This window comes from Hippocampus zosterae, chromosome 11, assembly GCF_025434085.1.
Source record: "Hippocampus zosterae strain Florida chromosome 11, ASM2543408v3, whole genome shotgun sequence".
Lineage (NCBI taxonomy): Eukaryota > Metazoa > Chordata > Actinopteri > Syngnathiformes > Syngnathidae > Hippocampus > Hippocampus zosterae.
The window spans coordinates 16,051,645-16,070,164 of NC_067461.1; the positions used below are offsets into that span (position 1 = coordinate 16,051,645).

The window sequence follows — 18,520 nt, forward strand, 5'->3', positions numbered from 1 at the left end:
GTCCACATGGAGCCGAGGCTCACTTGGCACATTCTGATCAAAACTGTTGTGCCTCACCAACCTTTTATCCCAACATACGCTACAGTGAAACACAGCTCAGGTATTAGTGGCAATAAAATTCTAATAATTTGTACGATCACTTTCACACTTAGTGGGTGCAAAAACATTTACAAGTGGCTATTTATTTATTTTGTATCATATGAATAACTTCACCTTTTTATGTGCTTTATTTTTTAGCTACTGGATCGGTCTTGCTGAAGATATAGCACTTTCTTTAGTTTTACGGGCACTTCTTTGACAGAGGTGACCAAATTAAGAACAAAAAGGCGACTAATTAAACGAAAATATTTATTTGCCATTGATATGAAAATGTTTTTGAAATAGTTTTGCATAATCATCTTATTCAATAAAAACAATACAAAAATTATGCATTTTGTGTGTTGTCAAACTGTGTCCCTTGTTCCCAGGGGTAAAAAAAAAAGTATTATAAAACAAACGTCTACAAAAACAGTGGTCCTTTTCCTGTGAATACTGGACTAATCATCATTCAAATCAGTGGCAAAACAGGAATTTACTGGAATTAAAAAATATGAAGCCTTTAGGTATTGCATATGCCAAAGCTCTTGTGTGCAAATCAACATGTTCCATCTCCTCTTCCAGTGTCTGCACAAGAAGAGTGTAGAAACTAAATGCCTTGAATTGTCTTAAAAAAAACTAGCGTGCAGTCTGAGGCTGAGGTCATTGATCCCTCTACTTGGGGAAGACCGTGACCACGTCGTACCCCTCGGGCGGGGTCATTCGCTCGCGTGCATGCTTCTCGCAGTAGATCTGGTCCTCCACAAAGAAATGTCCCTTCTGTTTCAAGTTGACGTCACAGTCTGTGCAGGTGTAGCACTCAGGGTGTCGGAACTTGTCACGCAGTTTCACCATCATCCCTCTGAGTCACAAAAGTCAACAATTCAACCTCCACTCCAAGATGAACTGGGCTCACTTTCCTCTCCAATTGAAATAAAATAGCATAAGCAGTGCAAATTAACTATAGCAGAAAAAAAGATAACAAAAGCACCGATTTGTGGCTGCTTGATCAAGTGTTACTTTTTCTGACAATTATTATATTACAAAAGGTTTAATGACCACAGCATTACGGCAGTGATTCTTGGTTGATTTTTCACAGCAGCCTCTCAAATTTAAGTTTGTGACTCATTTACAGTTTTTATTGTAGGTGTCCCAAACCACTTGCCTCACTGATTGATGTGTACACAAGTGGTTTGTGATAGATCATCATTATTATTATTATTATTACTGTTGATAATGGGAGAGCCCTTTGATTGACTCGCTGTCAATCCAGGATGTAGTCCACAGCCCAAATAAGCTCCAAACTCACCCTTGACCCAAAACTATTTTTTCTCTCTCCGGGGACTTAACTAGCATTTGAAAGAAAAAAAAACCTGCTGTTAATTCTAATCAATTAAAGCCTGCTTTGTTTTTCATCATTAACGTCATTGCAATCAATGTGTTTTATTGAATTTATTTGTAATTTATTGCGTTTCTAATTTGAGCCTTGGGCTAAATTGCTTGCACTTCATACAGAGTGACATTGTCATACTGAGAGGTAACCGTATAAGTGAAAGAATATCTTTACCTGGGCAAGAACTGTATGGACTTTTTAAATTTGCAAATAAAGCATACATATCAAGACATGATACTGTACTGTACTTAAGGTAACCAGCATGGCTGCAATTAGCCGCATGGTGGCGCCAGAGTAGAATATTTGAACAGGTGAGTCTGCCAGCTTGAAAATTTAATGACATGGAGAGAATTTTTTTTTAGGCTTAAATACTTACACAACCCCGGATCCACATTTATCACAGATGGGAAGCTTCTCAGCATTTCCAATGGAGGAGCCAATCTTTGTTGTTGGAGCTTTCACACTCCTGAACCCTGTTGGTCTGTCAGAATTACCTACAAACATCAACCACCACTTTTGTGTTACTTTGCATTGTTACCTCAGCTCCTTATTACATAAAACTGATAACCTGTTATTTACATTTAGTGGAGAATATTAAGTGCAATCAAACCTGTTAACACTGGCGGTTGAAAACGTTAAAGTGAAAGTCAATCGGATTCGTACCCGTCTCAAGAATCTCCTGAAGCACTTTGAAGGAAGCAGACTGTCGGGGGGGCTCATGTGACTCCTGGTTCTCCTGCAGCATTTTATAGACCTCTGAATCAGCCACTATAGGTGGTCGCTTGGTGGACTTTTCTGGATCTGCAGCTCTGCAATGAGGTGTCAACCAAGTTATTGTATACGTTTGAACGAACCACAAACAGAAGATCCTTTCAAGGCAAGATGTTACACAGGGTCTTTCTGCGTGTTGACATGACACTGCTTTACATTAGCATGATGCAAAAGCGGGCCAACAACATTTAGGACAGGAGACTGCTTTGGACTAAATGTAATTCAAAGGCAAACAATGCTTTTAGTAGACAGAAAATAATATCGAAACCAAAAGCATCCATCAACCAATCCATTTTCCGATCCACTTGATCCTCACAGGGATTATGGGGGGTGCTACAGCCTATCCCAGCTGTCTTCGGGCAGTAGGCGGGGGACACACCGAACTTGTTGCCAGTCAATCACAGGGCACACACAGAAAAACAACCATCCACACTCACACCTCAGGACAATTTCGAGTGTTCAATCAGCCTGCCATGCATGTTTTTTTGAATGTGGGAGGAAACCGGAGTACCCAGAGAAAAACCCACGCAGGCTGGGGGAGAACACACAAAGTCGACACAGGGAGGTCGCAGCTGGAATAGAACCCAGTACCTCTGCACTGTGAGGTCGACGCACTAACCACTGGACTACCGGGCCGCCAACCAACAGCATTAACGAAATTTTAATGACAGAAATGACTTGTGACAAAAGGATTGAAAAATGCATCACAGCTATAGCAGATGCTCTTGCAATTGTGAAAGCTCAGCATCCAGCATCCTAAACCACGACGCACCCTCACACTAAAACCCCAAAACCCTTGGTTTAAGTCCACTTTTAACCCTTTGGAGGGTTCAGAGCATTTAGAAATATTTGATCTTTTCCTCATATACAGCAGACCCTGGTATTTGTGAGCGATAGGGACAGAGCACGCCCTCAAACAGCAGGGGGAAAAAAAACTGTGAATAATTTATGCCCATTGCATTGGTGGGAGGGGGTGATACCAACCCCAAATCTTGAATAAGCGGAGCTATACCGCTAATAAGGACTTTTCGTTAAAAAAAATAAATGAATAAATAAATCGGGGTTTGTTCTTACACAGTCTCGGACTCGTTGGTGGTTGTCAAGGTTTTGACTTCGTCCACAGCCGAGTTGAAGTTCTGGATATTCTCTGAGGAGTAAAGGCCAGCTGGGTTGTTGTACTGGTTGGTCACAACCTTGGAACCAAAACCAGAGAATGGCAGAGCACTCCTGTTGTGGGCGGAGCCTATTTGTTTCACTTCCTGCAAAAGAAAGACAACAATCTTAAAGCTTTGTGTGAAACCGACGAAGAGAAGTGTGTAACAGATGGAAAACAAGGCGATCATTTTTTGGGGGGCGCAACACAGCAATGTGATCATGTTTTAAGCATCCCATAGGGAAATTACAGAACAGACTGACAGCAAGCCGAGTCACAGATCAAGCAGGTCACGACACAATCGTTTGAACAAATAAACGAGTGAAAAGGCATCCACGTGACAAATCACATACATGCATTCAACACGCGTGTTTGTGACAAAACTGCACAGCAACTAAATAGGGTGGCCTGTGGAGGACACGCAGCCTGCGACACATCCCACTGGCCTTTGCTTTCCACTCAGTAGACAGGAACTGAGTCTTGCGTCAGAGCTTGGCAGATAAACTACTGTCGTCTAGGAAACCCTCCTGTTGGGAAGTAAACAATGACTTCATCGTTGGCTGGAAGGGTGCGGTGCGGAAACTGTTCAGACTCGCAGAAAACTATATGGCTACCGGTAAGTTGATATGATGATTTCCCTCTAAATGACAGGGGAGAAACAGTCATTATGCAAGTTCCAGTTTAGATGTTGAGACTGCAGACACGCACCCGTGGCTCTGATGCAAGATTCATCTTGTAGGGATGCGGCTTTCCTTCTTCTGATGAGAGTGGCGACCACAACTTATTTTCTGATCTGAAACATAGGGGAATGATCATGTTTATTGTGGGGCAATAGTCATTTATAAATAGCCATCACACTGATGTAGGTGTATTGACACAGAAACACAAAACACCGGTGCCTTTGAATGAAATGATCCTAGCCTATATAATTTGTGGCTTGACTTCCTCAGTGTATCGCTTTAGCTTACTTTTTATCCTAAAGTAGACTCGGTTGTGGTAGGGATTGACTAAACCAGTGTTTCTTAACCTTGTTAGAGACCGAACCCAACCAGTTCATATGCACATTCACCGAACCCTTACTGAAAAATAAAAAAATTGGATTCAAGAAGTGTACCTTCAGTTTTGCCGGTGAGAGACTAGAGTTGCTCAACTTGGCATGACAAATGATGCAGCTAGGACACTGAGTCCCATCACGTTCTGTGATACATATTCGTCTGAGCACGTTTTTTTTTTTTATTTTGCTCAACAGAGTTAGCATGTATTAAAACATTGTAAAAAAAAAATCACACAACGTACAATCACGTCCGTCACACGTTGACGACCGAGCTAAGGTAAATTTCCCACATCACTGATTGGACAAGCAATGTAATGTGATAATCTGCAGCCAGTGACGGCCAAGCGAGCGTGCCATAACTCATTGACATGTTGAATCGGGTGTGTCTTCACCTCCATGGCAGAGGCTCCTTGAACCCCTGAGACCGATTCACCGAACCCCTGGGGTTCAATCGAACCCAGGTTAAGAACCACTGGACTAAACGTTTTAAAAATGTGTTTCAAGCATTTTTTTGGAATATGATTTTACAACATTGAAGGAAGCCCGAATTTAGAGTTGCACGGCTGCAGTGTATTCCACATTGTGCAATGAGCGGAACCTACACCAAACTCTTACAGGAGGTCTACTGGACAAGATGCAGTATATTTAACATGAAGAGGCTACCAACTAATCTGCATAAATTAATAGTTGTCGTCAGCACAAAGCAGATATATCCCTGTGCATATTGTTGTCTGCTATGTTTGTGAGTGAGAAAGACAGAGTTGGTGTCAGGTTTTCAATTATCTTAAAAGCTAAACAAATTTCCTTTAGCCTGTCAATTGGTTTCTCATAGTATGTTAGCATTAAACTAACGGACTTTGATCACACAAATTTCTATGGTTTGGTTTCACGTTTTGGTGTTTCAACATCTCATCTTCTACACCTCTTATCCTTACGATATACAATATTTAATTATCTTTTGGGGCGGCCTGGTAGTCCAGTGGTTAGCACGTCGGCTTCACAGTGCAGAGGTACCGGGTTCGATTCCAGCTCCGGCCTCCCTGTGTGGAGTTTGCATGTTCTCCCCGGGCCTGCGTGGGTTTTCTCCGGGTGCTCCGGTTTCCTCCCACTTTCCAAAAACATGCGTGGCAGGCTGATTGAACACTCTAAATTGTCCCTAGGTGTGAGTGTGAGTGCGAATGGTTGTTTGTTTCTGTGTGCCCCGCGATTGGCTGGCAACCGATTCAGGGTGTCCCCCGCCTACTGCCCGGAGACGGCTGGGATGGGCTCCAGCACCCCCCGCAACCCTAGTGAGGATCAAGCGGTACGGTAGATGAATGAATGAATTATCTTTTGTTTTATACGTCCGTTTTACCAAAAACCTCAGCACGGAGTGACAGAAGCTTGATGTAAGCATGCTCTGCTCTTATTTGGAAGAAGCGATGCAATGGAAAAGTAAGTTTGACTAAGTTTAAGTGTTTTCACAGTTTTGAGGAGGGGTAAAACAAACAAACAAACAAACAAATAAATGTTTATGTATCCAGAATGAAGATTTTCACCTACTGCGGTTGGGGCCGTGATCAATTGTTCACTGTATTGCAATAAAAATCTCACGAGATATTTTAAACATGATAAGGGCAGCGTAAAAGAATGCTCTTTATGAGATTTAAAAGATTGCGTCACACCTAGGAGTTAGCTGTCGTTTTCATGAATGTTCATAAAGTGTAATCATCTGAATGATCTCTTACCTGTCTATAGAAAGTGCCATCTCCTGTATGCAGCCCTTAATTTTGTTCTGTGCTTCCAAGTGAGTCATGTTGTCTGTGGCTTCACCATCGATAGCTAAGATCACGTCACCGATACAGAGATTGGCCTCGGCTGCCTTGCTTCCAAGCGTCACCTGCATTCGAGAGACAAGTGAAGAACAATAAATGATTATTGTGCGAGTTTTTTTTTGTGCCAAATCTCTAATTTCAACAGAAGCTTTCATACACTGCTGTACTCAAGATAATTGACCGTCACACACTGACCTGAATCTGTGTTATTGTTTGTTTACAGTACAAACACATAGGCAGAGTGCGCTGGAAGGCAGACAGTATTGAAAATAAAGCCCTGACGACAAGAAACTTGGCACAGCTCAGGAATCCGTAATCATATTTTTTGGGTGGGGAGGACGGAGCTCTGAGACGCAAAAATAGCAGCCACCACTCGACTAAAATAAACAGACTAAAACATACTGTATTCACACTAACTGGCCACAACCTTCAGGACAGACGATTAAAATTCGACCTCTTGAAAGACACAAAATGCTTGTTTTAATTGTCAATAATCGGAAAGGATTTTCATTACTATAGTTTGAGTTTGTAGGGATATACAAGTTCATTGAATCATTTTGTGAACTGCCTAATATTTTGGTGATCAGAAGGGCAAAATCAAAGAAAAAGTCCCAATGTGAGCCAGGAGTGTACGCTCGGGCTGGAGATGTGTTTCGAACCTCTGAACAAAAACGTTTTTCAAATCTATTCAACTGAGTTTCAGCATACACAGTCTGTATGGACCTGTATTTTGCTCAAACTCCCAAGTTCGCAATTCCAAACATCAAGACAAAAACAGAAACTCAATATTCACTTCTTTGCGCAACGTTATATAAAAACACTTGCAGAACGAGCCAAAAACTGAACACTAGCAAATAGAACGCACAATGAATTCAACGACACGTCACCTCAGTTAGCCGCTTGTTAATTATCTAGTTGAGCCAGTTAGTTAAGTGCGTTTCAGTCCACCACGGTCCCCCACGGACAAGTTCAGGTGTGCTTGACGCAATTTGTGATTAGCAGTTAGCCACCCAAACTTACCCGGGAAATAGTCAGCGGCTGCTCGAAGTCTTTTCCTCCGACCAGCCTGAATCCCCATGGCCCAGGACCCTGTACCACCACTCGCAGAGGCATAACTAACGTCAATTGACCTGCTCACGACGCGATGCGTTCAAAATAGTTCCCACTCGCTCCTGCAGCTCGGGCAAACGACCTCTGAGGTGATCAATGGGCAGGAGCCCTGCAGGCATTACGAGGGGCGGAGCAGAGGTATTAGAGGGGCGGGGCCTCAGGTTCCTGGGACGGCCAGGTTTGGGAAACGGTTCAGGCAATATTCGAGGATCGTCTATTTAGCCATTGACAAATGCTGCGTAAACTCACCCGGTCACGTGACGCAAGTAAACCGGAAACCTCCGTTTCTTCAACTGGACATCTTTTCAATAGCAAAGGATAAAAGGTCATTTGAGAAGAGATTTTTAATTTTTGTTTTTTCTCGAATAAGTCAATTTGCTGTGTTGAAACGCATGCAGCCATGCATGCATGCAACGCTTTAGAATTTGGAACACATTCATCATTAGTTAACCGCTTGCTTTATATTTTTGCAAGACCTGTTTACTTTGATTGTAATTGATTGAAATCGTAAACTTTCATTTGAAGGCGCATGGTCGTTTCGCAAACTATGGTCGTGAAAATGCTCCAGAGTAACTCCTCTGCACCATGAACGATCTGAGACACGCTTGAAGCAGGCTCGACAAGCCTGTGGGTGCCGTCATTCGTGTTCCATACAAGTTTACCATTTATGGTAGAGCTTTAATCCCAGGATGTGGAATGTGCCGCTCCCATTTCTTGAATTCCTTCCAGGATTGCTGTTCAAATGGAGTGAGAAAGCTCATCCACGCTAAAGAAGACTGTTTTTCTTGTGTGATGTAAGTGTGTCTGTGTGTGTGTTTACGAACAAATCAAGAGGACTCAATTTAAGTGTTATTTTGGAGTGGAACAGATTTAAACACAAATCATTCAACTGACATAAATGCGAAAATAAATGTGTCAGGTGACATGATTGGACCACTTAATTTTAACTATTATTTTTTTTAACAAAAGTTAATAGTTATGTTTACTGAGCAGTGTAGGTTCAAATCCAGAAACTCGGAATTCTTCCAAAATATGCAAGCGGTGTGGTATAAATTGATCTAAAGTGTGGACTAGAATTTGAATGTGAATTGTGGCCTGCCTCTCACCCAAAATCAGATTAATCTCACCTGTGGCCCTGATGAAGATGAGCACTGAAATGGGACATGCACAAAGAGAATTTTCCAACAATGACCTACAAACAATGCAAGGATTCTATGCTTTGTTAATACAATGGTTTGGAAAAGTTGATTAAATGTTGCATAATAACAAAGTCATAGCAGTGTATAGCATCTTTATTTTAATATTGTCAATGTAACAGCACTGCAAATTGAAGCAAACAGACCAAACTTGTTGCAGGTTGTGTGTCACAAACAAATAATCATGTGTGTCACAACATAATCATTGAAATCATTTTGTCACACGATTGATACTTGCACAGTAATCGACACGATCTCTGTGAATGTACTCCGACCACAGAGACTAGAACTACATGGGTAAAGCAGGGCAAGTGTAATATGTCATGGATTTCAGAAATATTCATGAATGAAAATGAGGCACACGTTTGTATCAAACGTAAGGCATTATGAGCTCACAAATGGCAGCGTAATGTTCATGTGCATCAAATTTTCTGTGCTCGGTAACATTCCACACTGTGGCAAAATCCTTCAGGTTGATAAAACGCTGCATGTGACTGAAAGCTCCATCTGATGCTCTCATCATATAGTCGATTTCTTATTATACATATTTACAATCCTTCTTATGTTCTGTGGTAACTCAAAATGACCTTTAACCATATTCTGCGTACACTGGATCACATTCAAATATCATACATTCATACATTTATTGTGTGTTGAAGTTGATTTTTACACAGTCATGTTCCTATAGTCCTGTCACAGGAGAGCGCCTTAGGTCAGCTGTCTCCCAACAAAACAAAAATAACATTGATGATGAGCTTGAGTTACATGAGAATTTAAACAAACGGTTTGGCCAGCGGCACAGAATAAAACATGCTTTTGTGAGGTGACAAAATACCAGAACAGTCCATCAGTTCTATAACAGGCACACTCATAATACAGTAAATTGTAGTCATTGTGACAACGGTCAGGAACACACGCTTGATTTTTGCCTCAAGAAACACACATCAATGAGGACAAAGTGCAGATCGCTACAGGGTCTTGTTAAATATGCAATCAATCCATATGGCGTGACACTCATCACTGCACAAATGTAGCTAATACGCTGTGATGCTTCCATACTCCGTATAATACTGACGGGCTACTGATAGTCTGGCAATGCTTGATTAGATATTTACTCATCAACATCCATACAGTATAAATATTGAGACTTTTTTTTTCAACTGCCCTATATACATCTGAAACAACAAGAATGAATGTGAGTGCTAATATACAGCTTGTTGAGGACACCTCAGTGCCGGTGAGGAATTTGAGAAGGACAACGGAATTGGGTACCATCCTATAATGCTCGGACTGCCGTTTTTCAAAGGGAAGTAGGAAATCACAGTCACTATACCGGCTTTTGGATGACAGCGTTTCAAATGTGATTTTGGCTTCTTTTACGGCGCATGCAGCACTAACGCTGACTAGACCATTCCAATCAGTTTGAAAACTAAACGTTGGGAGTTACAAATATATGTATCCATATTTCAAAGGCCTCTTAAGTAGCTGTACACATTTACACGACCGGAACATAAATAATCCTATCAAGAAGGGTGCTGAATCTCACGATACTTTCAAATCATTATTTTCTGAGACACATTGTCTGCTTCAAAAGCTTCATAATCCTGCGGCGATGTGGTTTGGTGGAATTTCCCAAAATGACCAAGCAGGAAGTTAAATGCTGCAACGCCAGTCCTGCGGTTGCAATGGATCAAGGTGTCTACCACCACTACCTTGAAGGCATCATGGCGTCAGCAAACATGTTAATGTTTTAAAAGAAAATATATAAAATGATAAATAAAGTGTCTGAAATTATTTGCATTATTTAGACTGTTTACCACTTCAACATATGATTTAAATGTCCTTGACCTGGTGGTTGAGAGAAAATAGAAGACAACCGCACATTTGGAAAAAGTGCTTCTAAGCATGCACATGGCGTGTGATAAAGGTTGTGTAAAATATTATCTGTGTTAAACTTCCACACTATATAGAAACAGCAATGAATGCATTTTGAGCTGTGAATTATCTGGCCAGTGCTGACTTTTGACCTCAAAAGGTGAAGTCAACCCCCAAATTTTCTTTACAATAATATTAACTACACACCTCATCTAGTTCTAAACACGATATTCTAATTGATAGTGCGTTTGTGGAATATGAGTTCAACAGCAGCAAAATCTACCCATTTTGAGCCATTTCATAGGCCGGCCATTTTGCCACTTTCTGTCAACTGAAAATGTTGTCGCAGTTGCTGACATAAACGCGTGTAGTGTAAATGACACTCACAGATTGGAAGCTTGTGATTGATTTTCATAAAGAATATACTCATAGGAGATCGGCATGTGTCTAACATATACACCATGCTGTATTTTGGGCATTGAGTATACAACCACCTTCACTGTGCAATTTTACATTCTTTAGAATGAACAAATCATTTTGACTAAATATCTACGCTAACCCACAGCCATGCTCGATATCCAAAGCTTGACAGGCAAGTGTGTGTAACAGTTGAGATTCAACACTTTACAGTTTCACCTCCTTCACGTAATTCCCAGGGAAAGTCCCAAACTGATTTGTCCTCTTTGAGGTACCTGTAAAAAAACAGAAACGAGAATCAGAGCTCTGCTTTGTTAGTGCACAGAAGACATTGAGCAGTGTGAATACAAAGTGTGAGAAATGTCTGTGTAGACGAATCCAGCACTTTTTTGAAGTAACATGCTATGGCAGTGCAGTGATAAATCGGGACACTTGCGCATTACAGGGTTGCAGACCTCATTCAGGAGAATCGCACACTCTGAAACAGAGTAAGACTGACTGCATTTGTCAGGAATGTGAGGCCTGCGGTACATACCAACAAACCAGCCGTCATCACACTTCTCCATGACGCTGATGAGGTCTCCCTCCTGCAGCTCAAGCTCGTCTTCGTTTTGTGGGGCATAACTGTACAGAGCTTGGAAACTGGAGCGGAGCAGAGGAGGACACTGGTAAACATTACGGCGAAGAAAGACAACTTGAGACCAGTGAAGAAGATTCAGTCAAACCAATGACAAATCACATCATGAACACCGTATGGCTTTTTTGGACAGCATTCACCTCGAAAATAAATACCGGTGAGAATGTCGGATTAGCTGCCATACATGCCAACTCAATCCATCACCTTTACAAATGCTGTGGTATGCTTTGGAATAAAACACCTTAATCTTCCATGATATTATAGCTGCAAAGAAGGGAGCACCTCCGTTTATGATGCCATGTACACTTTCTATAGATGTAATGACCTCATGTCGCGATAATTCTGTCCATATGCCGGTGATGTGAAATGCAAATGTACATGCTGGTAGATCGTACTTACATTGCACAGTTGAGACGGCTGGGCTCTGGGCTGCTGCTTTGGGACAGGGGTTGCTGGGAAATGATCAGAGATTGTTTACTGGGATGGGAGTGCAGTCTATGTAGTGCGTTGAGAGGGTGGTGGGACAACGTGCCGCAGTACCTCACTGAGGTCTCAGCTATATTCAAGATCTCATTACACACTGCCTCCTTGTAGGACAAGCAGGTGAGTCCCAGCAGAGGTTTAGGTTGAAAGTTGGCGAGTAGAGAAAGAAGTTAAAAGAGTGAGGTGGCAGAATTGAGGCAGGAAGGAGAGGCCCAGTAAGTAGAAAGGAGGAAAGGGAAGTGATCCGTTAAAAGCCACAGAGGAGCAGAGCACGGTGCGGACCAGGAAGGAAAGCATGGAAAGGCAAGACACTAGTGTGAGTTCATGTGCAGGAGAAATGAAATATTAGTTCATGTATTTGAACTTAGAAGATGTTATTTGCATGCAGTATTTAAAAAAAAAGATACAGCTCTTGAATATTGCGTTTCAATGTCAAGGAGCACTGTGAGCATTAGTAAGGACGACTCGAAACAGAGTAGGTGAATGAAGGAAATGAGTTTGAATTTTACAGTAAAATAAAATTAAATGAGACAGAATTGAAATCAAACATGTAATGGTCAAGAAACTTACCGCAAACGAGTTGACGTTGTTGTCATGGATATCAAACAGCGCGACGGGACTTCTGGAGTTCCGCCCATGATGGTCAATGTCATTCCGCGCAAGCTGCAAGGCAAAGGACAGCTCACTAATCTCCAAAATAAATAACAGCTTCGTTCGTCCCAAGAGAACGCACCACGCTTTCCATCCGCCTGCTGCAACAATTTGAACAGCTTTTTTTCCAAAGTGTTTTAAATCCATTTTGATTTTTCAAAGGACACTTTATTTATTCACACAGAGCTGCAAATTTGACAACGATGAAAAAAAAATCTCTCTCAGTCTGAACATGTTGGAAAAATTACAGTCTGTTTTCAACAGGATGGCATGGCAAGATAGACTTCTGGCATTTATCGTGTTTTGGAAAAGAGACCTATTTTTAGCCATCCTTTAGTCAGATAAATTCTTTTCGACTCATTTATATGCAGCTAGTGTGAATGACCCTTCACCAAATGATCAGATGGAGATGCAATCAATGTTGACTTCTTTGAAAACTCAAAAATCAAGGAACACAAGCATCGCCATTAACACTTATGCGTTAGTTGTACACAACATGCAGACCCGCAACTGTCAGCACCATGGTGAGGTTTCTATTCTAAGCCAATGGCCAAAACACTCATGTTAAACATGTCTTCCACACCAAAATGTTAGCCGCGCTATGTCAGCAAAGACCAAATTGAAGATCGGAGAGTGAGCCTGAACTATAATCACGGCACACCATGCCGAAGGTACCTGTGCAGGGCTATTTTGTCTGCTCCCGGGGGCGGCGCAGCTGCCGCCGCACCCCTCTGCACCTTCGCCTTCCGCCCTAAGCCAACCTTCCAACACTGGCCCGCCACAGGGGCTAATGCTACGAGACAGATGTGCCGAGGGTGGGGAAAGCAGGAAGCCCTCCCCCCGAGGAGGAGTAAAAGTGAGGAAAGGAGTGGCGGAATTGGGCCTGGGTGGGTACGGCGGGGGCAGTGGGGAGGCAGATGGCGAGGTCACGGGAGAGATGCAGTATGGGCTGCTGCCGATGTGTGGCACAGGGCTGGCAGAGTAAGGAGGGGGCAGGTATTCGCCGCAGCGGTAAGAAACAGTGGGCAGAGGAGGCAAGGGTGGGGTTGGGGCAGCAGGCGGGCTTCCACCTCCCACAGTCAGAGAGATCCACTCGGAGGACACGGCATGGACCTCAGGGGACACGGAGCGGCAGGGGGAGCGAGGAAGCGGCAGCGGCGAAGTGGTCAGGCGATTACGATACAACTTTTTATAGAAGACGAGGCGGGTGTGAGAGGAAGAAAATGGAAAAAAAAAGAGGAGACACATTGACAAGACGGGAGAATGAAAATTAAAAGTTGTGCGCAAAGGTGAACAGAGATGGAATCGAACTTTGTGAAGTTCAGAAGTCATGTTGTGGGTCCTTACCTGAGGGGAGGCATTAGTGCTGCGCTGTGGCGAGGAGCTGAGAGGCGGGTCAGGGTAATCCAAGCCATTTTTGACACGTGGTCGTTTGTGCACTTCAACATAGGTGACAGGGAAGATGCCTTGGCGGTTTGTGCCTGAGATTTTACCTTCATACCAGTTCTCATCCACTCTCCGAATCAGCGTGATCCTTTCCCCCTGCACACATTTTTGGGCTGTAAATCACAGGGTCTCACATTAAGAGTGGCCTGATGGGCCGGGTCATCATGTGACCAGGTCGGGCCACCAGTACAAATTTCATATCACACTGGTGTTGGGCCGAAACCTCAAAAGTTACAATTTGGTCAATTTCACGTCTTTTTACAAATCTATGTGGGTGTTATTTTTACTTCTTATAGACCAATTTTAAGTGTTGAAAATGGTTTGCTCTCTTTGATGAGGCAATGTTAATGATTGATCAAACACACTGTTTTTGTGGTCTCTTGAGAAGTGATGATTTTGGAGACACAAGGAATCCGCCTGATGCCAGCGATATATAAATGAAATGAAATCAACACGCTCTTGCTTTTTGAATATGTAATATTCAATATTTTGACTTTTATTCATCTGCGCATATTTGATCACCCTCATTTGCTGGCTGGCGCATTGTGTGCGACAGATGTACTCGCATTTTGGCCATTGAGTCTACAAGCTTCACTATTTCATCCACAGGCAGATAGGCCTGAATATTTATAATTGTAAATATTGTTACATTTTATTTTAAAATCACAATATCTACGGTGTATAAACTGGGAAGTGGAGAGTGTGGATATTTTTGAAAGCAGCTGCATTGATGGTCCACTGACGCTCAGTATTTGTGTGCACTTTGGCCACTAAAACGACATGCTTCTCCAGTTCATCCACTGATAGGCCGACACATATATAATTATGAATTTTATTAAGTATTGTTTTATATCACATTATGCATTTAATGGAGACTGTGGCAAATCCTTTTTCAGCGGCTGGTTTGATGCCCTGTACGCGGATGCATTTTGGCCGTTGAGACCACACACTTCACTATTTCATCTCAGATAGGTATATAATTAAGAATTTGAAGTACTGTTTTAAATCAGGGCCAGTGCTGGTTGTGACATGGCCACCAGAACTGGGCTAAAAAAAATGTCAGATCCTGAATCATCAGGCATACTTGATATGAGTGCCTCCAATTCACTTGAATTTTGTGTGATGTCTGGAAGTGCTTCCACACATTTACTTTGTCATACCTTTCTGAATGACATCTCCACCACCGTGTCTCCTGTGAAGTTAAAGCGGGCAACAGCATCACCGTATTCCAGCACCTGCACTGGGACACTTTTCTTCGGCTGTGCTTTCTCAGTGGGGGGCAGGAGCTGTGCAATTAGGGGAACACATAACAAGTCTAACTGAGCAAGAAAAAACATTGTAGAAGTTGGATCACCCCCCCAAAAAAAGTTCTGACAAGACAAATAAAATAACAGTAAGCGTCGTGAGTCACAGTACCTCAACATAGCTTCGAGGGAAAATCCCAACTCTTCCGTGGTGCTCTCCTTCGTACCAGTTCTGATCCACCTGTCTTATGATGTAAACGATGTCTCCCTTCTGAAATGGTAATTCCCTAAAAAGATTTTGCAGATAGATTTAATCTAAATAACATAAAATCACAGCTATTATATTTGACAAAATAGTAACTACGTAATACTCCTGTACATCAATGTTGGATTTTTTGATTTTTTTATGTGTGTGTAATTCTAAGGAATAACATTAAGATATCTTTTATTTGTCCCGCAACGGGGAAATTACAACATCATTGGCATTTACTCAGCTTGCCCCAGCATCTACCAACACTAACACCAACACCATTACTCCTATAAACATTGACATCAAGTGAATGCATGAGGACAGTTTGATACAGCGTCTCTTTCAGATTATCACTCAAGACGCTTTATTGGGAAACTGAGTCCAAGATCAATTACCGGTAAACATTATGAGGCTTTAGATTCTCATGTATTGTACTGGGAAAATATTGGTTGGTATGATGCTTGAATGATCATCTTTACCCTTCACATGCATTGTAATTGTAATTGTAAATTCTGATTGTGTGCGCTTACTTTAGAGTTTCCGCTTTGAAGTCGAAGCGTGCCATGGCTGGAGTTCTCTGTGTCGACACACATAGGAGAGACAATTAATTAATGGTGTTGACAGGAGACGTTCACAATTTAAAACAGGTCCCAGATGTCTTCATTACATGTTGGTGGCATGCTTTTGTGAAAATACCACAGGGACTTATAGACATTTTACAGCATATTTATGGTGTAACTGGTGAGGTGAGATTGTCTCGTTTTAGGAGCAAATCTGTCTCATCCAAGGCTTTCACAAGAAGAGCCTTGAGTGTGGAAAACACGAGAGTGGCCTTTAGCTTCAAAACGATTAAATCGTTTCGTGGATGCAAAAGTTACATCACCAAACACAAACACCTCCTCCTGCCACCGGCACCTACCTCTTCACAAAGCAATTAAGTGCCGCATTTCAGCAGCTAACGTTATCGAATTTGAATCTGTGAAATAAACAAGACTTAATCCAGCTCTGTTTGCCTTGAAGCCAACACGAGGAAATTTAACTGTGAACAGGGGAGAATTCCGTTATAAACCTTAAAAAATCAATTTTATCTCCCCTTTAACTGTAAGCCTGTTTTTTTAAAAATCATATTCGTGCTTATTGTCGTGATCACAACATAAAATTTGTTGGTCATTTAGAACACACAGGATGCAAAATGTCACAAGCTTCTCCAGGTGATTTGTACTATTTGGCCTCTCAGAGGAGAGTAATCATAGCTTGCAACAGAAAGAAGTGAAACTACTGGTAATACCAGGGAATTATTTACAGTATCTGAGTACACATTTATTGTGGATATTAGCACAATGTCGGAAGATGCTACAGAAAAGTATCATTAAATTCAGCCTTTAGATCAAGGTTAGGGTAACAAGTAGCGACCGAGGATCATATGAGGAGCCCGCAGGCCTGTTCTAAAAATAAGTCACCAGTGATCGGATATTGTGATTTCCTGAACTATTGTAGAAAAAAACCCCGTTCCTTATTAAGAATAACATATTTAAAAATAGTTTGAGCAAATGCTCTCTCAACATAAAAGCCCTTTGCATTAATCAGAACCCGAGGAGTAGCTCTCAGTTTCAAAATGGGTGGTGACCCCTGTGTAAGATTGTCAAATAGGTGATTGAAGGTGATCCATATTTAGCCACATAAATGGGCGAAATAGTAGCAACCCCGCTAGCAAGGTGTATTTCAGTTCTAAACTACTATAAAACAACCATACAAATAAATATTTATATAAACATGACTGCGTTGATTAAAATTGACCAGTATAATCTTTGTAAAAGCAGACGTTTTTGTACACTTAATGAATTGTGTATGGTGAGTGTCCAGTTTATACTGTATGCAGAAGACAATTACCTATTCGTAATGTGATTCAATTATAAATCCAGCGACCAAAAAATGGATTTCCTATTGCTGCTCACACTAATGTTCCGACCAGCAGGAAAAAGGCATACAAGTATGCAGACCAACTGCTGACAAGACATCACCAAAACCCCAATAGTTCCCCACCATCAGCCATCCCGACGCTTCCCATTCCCGCCCAAGCCTGACTCATATGCTAACTGACAAAGCAGCTGCGGTGTTTTTCCTGTTTGCAACAGACCTGGCCTGTATTTGTACCTCCATTCCAGATTTCCGTTTCTCTGCGTTATCTGTTATGTTGAGCAGGTCTCCAAAGCGCTCGTTGGTGATGAACTGGTGATGCGTTGGAACGATGCCAGTGTGACGTCTTGACGCTATGTCAGCCTCTTCCTGTTCCCGCTTGAGCCGCCGCTGCTCCTCCAACATTTTCTGCCAAGGAAACAGACTGTTTTTCCCTCTAGATAAGGCTCCCCTTAAAATGTGACACAGTAACAGAGCTGTTGAGCACATGCCTCCTCGTTCTAGTTTCCAGCACACTCTTTAGTACTTACGTATATATGCAAATAAATAAATAAATAAAAATTTAAAAATCACCTCTTTGTCCCCATGACGCCTCCTCAACACTTCATCCTGGCTCTCTCCGTGCGCTGGGGATAAGTCTAACAAAAAGAAACGGAAAGAGTTGGACACTGTGAGGAATTTGCTTCTTCGAGACAAACGCAATGGAAAAGAAAACATTGCGAATAAGATGATATTGCAGTCAAATATCTGATTCCAATGAGTAAAATCAAAAGATAAGCATTAGACAATGATTAAACGAACATAATCCCTCTCACACAAAACCAAAATCCACACATGGCAAACTCCATTCAGCATGCATAAAGGAGAAAAGGAATGAATACAGAATGATCAAATGTGTTCATGAAAAAAAAATGTACAGATTCAGGAAACAAAAATAAGTACCCTAATTTGCTTTGGCCAAAATGCAACTAGGTTGTGGTACTGTTGATTGCATTGATCTACAAGCCTCCAGACAATAATCTTTACATTTGTAA

The 18,520-nt window shown here is 41.9% G+C and overlaps 2 protein-coding genes across 11 annotated transcripts in view; both read right to left on the bottom strand.

Moving 5' to 3' along the window:
* Positions 1-334: 334 nt before the first annotated feature.
* On the bottom strand, positions 335-7,498 carry pdlim1 (PDZ and LIM domain 1 (elfin)). Of its 2 annotated transcripts, XM_052079951.1 has the most exons (8): positions 7,281-7,498; positions 6,174-6,325; positions 4,101-4,185; positions 3,314-3,498; positions 2,132-2,277; positions 1,845-1,962; positions 715-937; positions 335-680 (listed from the first exon to the last, which is right to left on the bottom strand). In XM_052079951.1, exons 1-7 carry the CDS (start codon positions 7,371-7,373, stop codon positions 751-753), a joined length of 966 nt encoding a protein of 321 aa, XP_051935911.1. In that variant the 5' UTR covers positions 7,374-7,498; the 3' UTR covers positions 335-680; positions 715-750. The 2 variants fall into 2 exon arrangements, with proteins under 2 accessions (XP_051935911.1, XP_051935910.1); XM_052079950.1 differs by having other exon boundaries at positions 335-937.
* A 1,146-nt stretch (positions 7,499-8,644) lies between these two features.
* LOC127610154 (sorbin and SH3 domain-containing protein 1) overlaps positions 8,645-18,520 on the bottom strand; it is a 48,077-nt gene continuing 38,201 nt past the window's right edge. For 6 of the 9 annotated variants that reach the window (XM_052079925.1, XM_052079926.1, XM_052079927.1 and 3 more), the window contains 12 exons: positions 18,060-18,124; positions 17,724-17,894; positions 16,100-16,146; positions 15,492-15,606; positions 15,236-15,361; positions 13,977-14,171; positions 13,305-13,814; positions 12,549-12,641; positions 11,895-12,082; positions 11,394-11,500; positions 10,118-11,133; positions 8,645-10,086 (listed from right to left, as the gene is read on the bottom strand). In XM_052079925.1, coding sequence (XP_051935885.1) covers positions 11,066-11,133; positions 11,394-11,500; positions 11,895-12,082; positions 12,549-12,641; positions 13,305-13,814; positions 13,977-14,171; positions 15,236-15,361; positions 15,492-15,606; positions 16,100-16,146; positions 17,724-17,894; positions 18,060-18,124 — 1,685 coding nt within the window. In that variant the 3' untranslated portion in view covers positions 8,645-10,086; positions 10,118-11,065. The remainder of the gene's footprint in view (positions 10,087-10,117; positions 11,134-11,393; positions 11,501-11,894; positions 12,083-12,548; positions 12,642-13,304; positions 13,815-13,976; positions 14,172-15,235; positions 15,362-15,491; positions 15,607-16,099; positions 16,147-17,723; positions 17,895-18,059; positions 18,125-18,520) is intronic. The other 3 variants (XM_052079928.1, XM_052079930.1, XM_052079929.1) reach the window with 3 other exon arrangements.

Excerpts from the sequence above, each read along its gene's own strand:
- pdlim1 (XM_052079951.1), bottom strand. The coding sequence starts at position 7,373 with ATGCCTCTGCGAGTGGTGGTACAGGGTCCTGGGCCATGGGGATTCAGG. Across the intron at positions 4,186-6,173 it reads ATGGCACTTTCTATAGACAG|ATCAGAAAATAAGTTGTGGT; the intron begins GTAAGAGATCAT and ends CCTATGTTTCAG. Across the intron at positions 2,278-3,313 it reads ACCAACGAGTCCGAGACTGT|AGCTGCAGATCCAGAAAAGT; the intron begins GTAAGAACAAAC and ends ACCTCATTGCAG.